The sequence below is a fragment of the Orbicella franksi genome, chromosome 9, assembly GCF_964199315.1.
Source record: "Orbicella franksi chromosome 9, jaOrbFran1.1, whole genome shotgun sequence".
Taxonomy (NCBI): domain Eukaryota; kingdom Metazoa; phylum Cnidaria; class Anthozoa; order Scleractinia; family Merulinidae; genus Orbicella; species Orbicella franksi.
Genome location: NC_138153.1, coordinates 8,409,000 through 8,417,268, shown reverse-complemented (window position 1 = coordinate 8,417,268; position 8,269 = coordinate 8,409,000). Strand labels below are relative to the sequence as shown.

Sequence of the window (8,269 nt, the reverse complement as noted above, 5' to 3'; positions counted from 1 at the left end):
AGTGAACGATGGCCAAATATTGCACGAGAAAGTCAAATGTCGCCGAGTAAACAATTCATTTGTTGCCACCCGCTAAGAGAAAATTACCGGCTCAACAACTCCACAGTTTACTGTTCTATTCTCTTCGGAAATAATAGCAAAAAAATAGACCAATATTTCCTGAGGAGTCAAAATGCCGCCTACTGAATAATCCGTTTGTTGCCCACCCACTGAGATAAGAGTTGCTTTTCAGACGAAGTTGTTTTTCTTCGGCAAGGATTAGTTTTAGAGTATTTTCTTGGGATACAATAGAAGTTGGTCAGAAGTTCCTTTAAAAGTCTACTCCAAAAAAAAAAAAAATGCGTCTCAGGATTACATCTAAAACTGTTTACTCGAACCGGTTTTTCGAAGGGTTATGCCGCGGGGGTTTTGCTTTGTTTTCTCTACTCGAATAAATTCATTTGTAGGCTATCTATCAAGGCACAACTGAAAACGAAGATACTATTTTAAAATGTGGGAAAAAGCAAACACATCCAAAGAATAAAAAAAAACAGTAATGTAAAGTTTCTACCGGTGGCATATCTTTCGTGGGAAACGTTGACGTAAATTTACATTCCACAGTTTTCGAAAGCGTTTGAAAGTGACATTAAGTTTTATTTCTACATAAAATGACAACAATTGCTAGAACACAATTCTATCTTAAATCATAAGCCCAAGATAAATCGAGAGCTGTTTGCTCGTTCAAAATCTCTCTACAGAAAAGATTTGATTTATTGTTTTCAATTTGTCAAAAAGACGTGGTATCTCAGGCGCCGAGCCTTTGTTTCGGATGTCTGTAGTTACTGGTAACAGCACGTAGTAACTGAAGTAATGAGTTTTCTTTCCCTCTTGTTGTTTTTTAGGTGATATTATGAATAAAACTTGCTCGTGAGCACACACGTTTGGTTTACTGACCATTAGGTAGGTGCCATTTTCGCGTTTGCCGAGCCTTCTAATGGATCTAAATTAAAAAAGTGTGCGACATACCCTTGCTCATCAACGAAAACTTCATCATGTTCTTTCAACCAACCAGAAGCAAAACAAACATCAATTATTACTTGGCTTCACAGTTTACGCGTCTTTGCCCGAACTTAACATTTCTACCCGTCTGATTGGCTTATTGTATTGACCAGTCACAAAAAACGTATTAATTTCGCGCCTGCTCTGATTGGCCAGATGTGATTTCTAAGTTGGTTTGGAAAAAATAGCAAGACATAATATAATTAACAACTATAGCAACTATAACAACTATAATTATTTATTCCTTTATGATAATAGATAACTAACTTATGTACAGCGTGGGGAGGATAAGTTACGTCGGCATCTAAGTTTACCATTATATACAAGTGGCACGTACGTGATACATGCATGATCCTAAAATATGAAAAATATACATGACTGAAGGCTTGAAATCTTTCTCAAAAGTAGTCTGCAAAAGTAATCAATGCTTTTATCTGAATAAAAAAGGAAAAAACACCGGCCTTGGGTACCTTCAAGTGACTTGCTTCTAAAATTGGATGGTTACCCCCAACAAACGTTGTTTTCGAAGCATGTGCTGGCAAATACTGCTATTTGCGAGCCCAAAATCCAACATTTCTTTATCAATAGTTACCCCGGGAGGCAAATGTTAGAACATTTAATGTTCTTCGCGCATATTATTTTACTCAAACTTTGCTGAGCCTCGGAGAAAACGTACCCACCATAGAATGGATAAAAAAGGTTAATTTTACATGGGCTGGGCTTGATTTGTTGGTGGGTTGAGCTTAATTTGTTGTTGGTTCTCGCCTGGCTCCGAGGATTTTTCTCCGGGTTCTCCAGTTTTCCTCCCTCCACAAAAACCAACATCTCCCAAATTCCAATTCGACCAAGATTTAGGACCTGCATGGAAACCAGCTAGGGCTAATATGGCTTCCCCTCATAATATTCTAATTTAATTTAAGTTAGAGCGACTTATCTTATAAATACAAGCAAACCAGGAATGAGGAATGAGTTTCTAAAGAAACTGTTGCATCGCGTAGGCGGAGAGTGAAAGTGACGCTTTGTTCATTATCAACTTGAAAACTGGTAAAAGTGAAATTAACCGGATCTCCAAGCTGTGTTACGGTTAGTTCAACCGGGTATCCCATTAACCAAGAACACTTTGGCAGAGGAACCAGCGCTCCGACTGCTTAGTGAGTACATCTGCGAGAAACGGAAAGAAGCAAGGATATTAAGGGAGGTCAAAAGCAGCCCACAAAGACTGTCCAACAAGGACAAATGAACAGAGAATTAGTTTCTAAAGAAACTGGTCTAGTGCGTGAGCGACAGAGTGGGGTTTGGTGTGGTTTCCCTTCGTACACATCAGGGCTTCTGCCATTTCCTCCCAAAGTTAAATGAAGGTTTAAATGTTGGTTTTGTGACCAAAAGTTGGTGGTGTGTCAAGACAATATCTTCTAGGTGATGAATTTTTAATTCTCATCACCTGTCTGGTTGACAATATAGTAATATTGTAAGGAGATAATAGTTATTACTCATGCACTCTTGGGAAGACGCTATGAACAGTACGATTAATAAATAAACTGTTGTACTGGCCACGTAACACAGTTCCCGAAAAAACTGAGCCAGCACATCTGTGGGGTTGAACTGAGATCCCTGGGGAACATCAGCATTTCCGATCAAGGGTAGTAGGAGTGCAAGGGTGTGAAGCATTTGACAATCGACAGGATCTTATATCTACAAAGAAGTCATCTTCATAGAGTCCTACCTTTCTTCCTTTGGTTTCAATGCCTCGTAAGAACAGCGGATGTCTGTACAACGCATGTGCATACATGGCCTCTCTGAATTCTTGTGCCACTGCATTCTGTGCCCACTCTGCTCTCTTGTAAGATTCATTTTTCTACCACAAAGAAAGGAAAGGTCATCAGCTACAAGTTAACCTAATATCAAGAAAAGAAATTTTCAAGAGCACAGTCCTAAAGCCAAGCCGAAATCCCTTTAAAATAAGGAACTTACCAGATCAGCCAAAGGATAGCGCTTTCTGATTGGCTCGTCCAAGTCCAGGTATTTCAGCTCTAGATTGACCTGACCCAGTGAGTTATTACTGCTGATGGTTTCTTTGTCAAACATGTGAAACAGTAAGGCCCTGTCAAAAAATGATTTGTAAATAGACACACTTCAAACTTTTTGTTACACTGTCTACAGACATCTCTTTCTCTTAGAAACAAACACCTCACAAACGGCAAACGCAACAAGGGTGGTAAACGCCAGTTTGAGAAAAGGTTATCTCACACTTATGCCTACCGGGATTGCTTTCCTGATTTCAACTAAAGGAAAAAGGACATGTAGTCTTACCTCGAGGAAAACTCTTCCTGTGGAACTGTGAATTCAAACGTTTCTTCAAATTCTGGAAACAGAGTTCCACTCACAACCTGAAGTTGAGTAGAATGATTGTTGTTAGGGATCAGGACTAATGAATCTCACTGTTTATTACTACAGTACATTGGCCAATTGGAGGCCTCATGGTTAGTCCGGATCATCACATGGTCTGGGTTGGAATCCTAGCCATGGACATTGTGTTGTGTTCTTGGGCAAGACACTTTACTCTCACAGTGCCTCTCTCCACACAGGTGTATAAATGAGTACCGACGAATTTAATACTGGGGTTAACCCTGCAATGGACTAGCATCCCATCCAGGGGAGCAGAAATACTCCTAGTTGCTTCATACTACAGAAACTGGGATAAGCTTTAGCCTGATAGGCCACTTGGCTCGTATGCAGACTTTACCTACACTGGCCAATTATTTACTCTGCAAACTACTAGGTACAAAACAGAAACTGCTCAATCAATTGCCACTTTGTCTCAGTCTTTAAAGTTAAAAATAACTAATAAAAATTCTATGCAAAAAAGTATGCTTACAACTTGTATTATTATTTACAGCCAAAAATAGCTCGCAACTGCTTGTAATCATTTAGATCTTTTATTTCCCTCCACTCTTTTTACGTAATTCAATGTCTTGCAGTGATGGGCATCTCCCTTTGCAGGACCCCCTAAGGACTATCATTATGTTTTGAGTCACCTGTAACCTTGTTCTTCACACCCGTAGCAAACTAGTACATGTACATTCTATCAACAACAGGCAGTTTCACCAGTAGCACCAAAGGCGAATCAAGCATACTCAGCCGTAACATGTGTAACAGGTTACTGCCCTTGATGACAGCCCTGCCACTATGTAGATCCGAGTGTCCCACATATCTTGCCGACTACATTATTGCATTTTGAACAAAAACAAATAATACTAGAGCCTTATCAGCCAAGTTGATATAAACCAATACTAAACTGTTGAGATATTTTTATTATTACTCAAGGCAAGTAATCTGTGCACATCACTAGTAACAATGCCCACCTTGGTTTCATGATGCATATCAGTTCCTGAAATTGCACACTTGACAAAGGCATCAGATGTGTTGGTAAAGGTGTTCCCAGCCTTGATGTTGTAAGCTTTGTGAATAGTTACAATCAGAGTTTCAGGTTCTTCATACTCCAGACTGATCTCTAATTCCCCTTTGATGCTGAAATCAGTCTAAAAATGGAACAACAATGAAAAGGTGAATATCGTATGTTCAGCTACCAAATGGTGGTACACAAAGCTGCCATTTTATTTTTAAAAATTTAGCTCTATTTTTTTTTGAGAATAAAACACCGCTTCTTATGACTGTGTATGCATCAAAATATCAATAGCTCATGGTGTACATGTATTTGCAGTCCTGAGATGGCAGAGAGAACCCAAAGTGCAACCAAGGATTCACTTGACCAGGTGAAAGACTAGAAAAACAATATTAGTGAAAGATCTCCACCTACTTACAAATTTGTCCTGAACTTCACTGTTCAAGCAAAAAAAGTATGAAAGATAAATTGCAGTCATAGGTAACTGTCAGTCAGAGAGCTTTAGCAGCAAATCAAAGTGGATGGAAAATGAATGTCAAAGCCTTATGGTTCTTGTGGCATGGAGAGATATACAGCTGTAGGAATTGCTAGGAGAAATTAATTGGCTGGAACACTGAGTGTAATTGAAAACTGAATTTTCCAGCCAAAGAGAGCAAGCATGTTCCAGCTACATATAAGAAAATGCTCATGTCATTAATAATATTACAGTGGACCTTCAAACGTTAATTTTCATTTTTGTTGACCTCTGATGACTTGGGTTGAACTCAAGTGAACTCAGATTTCTAGATCAGTCAACCATCAGTCATCTGAAGTTACAACCAATATTCCTTCAATTTACAACATGCATGTACTGAACCTCAAGCTGAAGTATAAACCAATCTGTATGTGTCCCCGAGCTGAGATGAATCCTGGACAAATCCACTACACCTTCGCCATTAAAATCATCTTCACCAAAGAAGTCATGATCCCAGATGGCCACTCGTAGCTTAGTGTCTGCTATGCGTGACTGGTCCAGTTGGAAGGAAAATATCTCATTAAATACAGGATTGAGTGTCTTAGACTTGTATGCTGTCTTTTTCTGCCCTTCTCCATTCCTACAAGAAAAGGAGATATACAATAACTACTTGCATGTACTTGTATGGGTATGCTGAGATGTAACTCCACAATGGACTGGTGTACTGTGTTGCCATCCAGTGGGAACATATTTAGAAATGCTCCTAGTCACCTTATGTTACAGAAACTGGGATAAGTTCCAATGGTACACAAACATAAAGCACTGATTGGCTGATTCTAGATACTAGCCTAAGCTTAATTGTAATAAAGAGATATTCATTGTTTTTAATACTGTCATTAGATAATCAGCAGGGCAGGAAATGGAAACTTTCACCAGGTCCGATTGCCCGGAGCAAGTAAATTTTGCTTTTGGGCAAGTAAAAATGGATGTTTGTTGGTCTGGTGGGCAGGTGAAATTAGCCTCAGAAGTCTTGTTATAGTCTATCACTGACTATCTAGACAGAACCTAGTAAATGATGTAGTTGATACAAGGTATGAACATTGTGCGCCTATTAGGCCAGTGATATTTTAGTGGGGCAACTGAAAACTGAAATGTAGTGGCCCACTGAGTAACTGGATTTCTAATTTTTTTTCCTGCCCTGAATCAGGAGAGTCAAATGCACACTTACAGATCTGGAACCAGATCTAACACAGCATATGGATCTGACTTGCCATTCAGGTCTCTTGGTACCAGATCTCTAGCTCGAATGACTTTCACTAGTAAGAGCTCTTGTCTGTGGTTGTACTTGAGAGAGAGTTGCACATCTCCCTTGATGTCACCAGAGTCTGGTTGTGTCACAGTGGGGTCCATGCGCTTGTATAGTTCTTTAATAATGTCGGTTCCATCAAGCTTGAAAAAGAATGAAATGACAGCCACATCATGTAAAAGCATTAGTAACAGACTGGTATTCCTCAAGGGAATTTTAGAGACAGAATTCTCTGTACAGCTCTGTTATTGCTTACAGGTACATAAAACTGCTTATCACATGACCCATAAGACCCTGTGCGCTATTTCCTTGGAAAACCATCAGGAGTAACGTCCCAATTTTAGACCTTAAGGGATGAAGTGATAGGGCTGGAAAATGCATGAAGCAAAGACCACAACTGGTCATACGATAAAATGCTTATTGACTGAGTGAGGCCAGGCAAGATGGAAAAATATTTGGCTCTCAGTCAGGACGCAAAGATCTTACTACATTTGGTCTGTACGTCCTCACCTCAATCCAAATATTTTTCTGTCCAGCCCTCTCACTCAGTCAGTAAGTACATAATCCTGAATAACAAGCAGTTCTGTGATCTGTTAGTGTAGTGACAAAATAGCGGTAGAGTAAAATAATGCTCAGTTATCCCTCTTTCTTTGAGTTCCTCTCAATCAATTGATCACTGTAGGCTTTGCCAAGGTAATTTTTACGTCTCTAAAATAAATACCCAGGGCTGCAAATAATTTTTTTCACTTGAAAGGACATATGTCCTACTAAGACACCGTCTCGGTCGGACAAACAAAATTGTGGTCGGACAGATTTTTATTTGTTGTTGCCGTAAAATGATTTACGATCAAAAAATTGTCTGGACATCATGTCTCACCCCACTTAGGATTTCGTCGGCAATGAGCAAATTGTGGTCGGCCAATGTCCGATGACCGACTGGTATTTGCAGCCCTGAATACCTGCTTTTAAAGTTCCCAAATTACATGAGATTCAGCAAGCTGTTAATTGCCTAAGGTTGGTGAGCCAAAGGCGTTATATATGGATGACAAAAGCTGTCCTTCCTGCCAGAACTCCCCAGACAACTTAGCTCCTTGAGTTGCCTTGTCACCTGAGACAACTTAGGGAAAATTATATTAATGCTTGTTCGACTTGTTCATCAAAACAGTGAGAACTTAATTTGCCTGGGGTAACTCAGGAAAGGGAGGGAAGGGGAGGGTCAGGAGAGTTGTCTCAGAGCCAGTCTGGCTTCTGTAAGTTCAATCAGTCCCTTATAATGAGTAAGCCTGTTTATTGATTTAATATTAATGATTTTATAATTCCATACGATTATGCATGAAGAATTCAAATCAAAGCACATTACAGCAAGTCTACAGAATCCACAGTGCCTTTCTCAATCGCTCCATAAAAACTGTGGAATGTCTGGAGAAGACCAATTCTCCGGCTAAGCAAAATCACTCAAAACTCTAGCTTACTTTCACAAACCATAATTTATTTCAAAGACAGACATAACTAAACCCAAGTAACTACCTGTTTCTGAAAACATGCCGTGTTTTTCTCTTTATTCTTGATCTTCAAAAACCTGTTTTTAGCTTCCACTACTTTCGTCATCCCAGTCATACCGTCGTTGGCGGGAAGGTTGGCATTTGCAGCTGTTCGAGGTCTCACATCTTCCACAGTAGCATTATCTTCATCTGCTACAGTCCATTCCCGGCTTGATGTGCTTGCTCCCGTCCCCATAATGTTAACCTTTGCAAATGTTCGCTTATTCACGGTTTTGAGATCATTTTTCTTGAGACAAACGTTGTTTACTTCACCACCATGGAAGCCATCTTTGTGGAATTTTGATTGCTTTGACGTATGTTCTGACGTCATGAAGATTCCAAACTCGTTCCCAGGCACCTTTGTGCCATCGCTGGCATGGCGCGTGGTCAGGCGTTCTTTTTTGATGAACAGGGGAAGGGGAAAAAGGAATGTTCTTTTTTTCCACTTCCTCCGTTCGCCCAAAAAAGAACACCTGACTGCAGGTTAGGTGTGCGGCCTAGAGGCTGATAGAGCTAGTCGGGACGAC

The 8,269-nt window shown here is 39.9% G+C and overlaps 1 protein-coding gene across 1 annotated transcript; it reads right to left on the bottom strand.

Moving 5' to 3' along the window:
• Positions 1–1,258: 1,258 nt before the first annotated feature.
• LOC145497239 (synaptotagmin-7-like) lies at positions 1,259–8,086 on the bottom strand. The gene is made up of 8 exons (XM_081477060.1): positions 7,729–8,086; positions 6,124–6,344; positions 5,298–5,535; positions 4,401–4,577; positions 3,349–3,425; positions 3,010–3,139; positions 2,762–2,893; positions 1,259–2,199 (listed from the first exon to the last, which is right to left on the bottom strand). The coding sequence occupies exons 1-8, from the start codon at positions 8,071–8,073 to the stop codon at positions 2,128–2,130; spliced, it is 1,392 nt and encodes a 463-aa protein (XP_081333186.1). The 5' UTR covers positions 8,074–8,086; the 3' UTR covers positions 1,259–2,127.
• Positions 8,087–8,269: the final 183 nt, after the last annotated feature.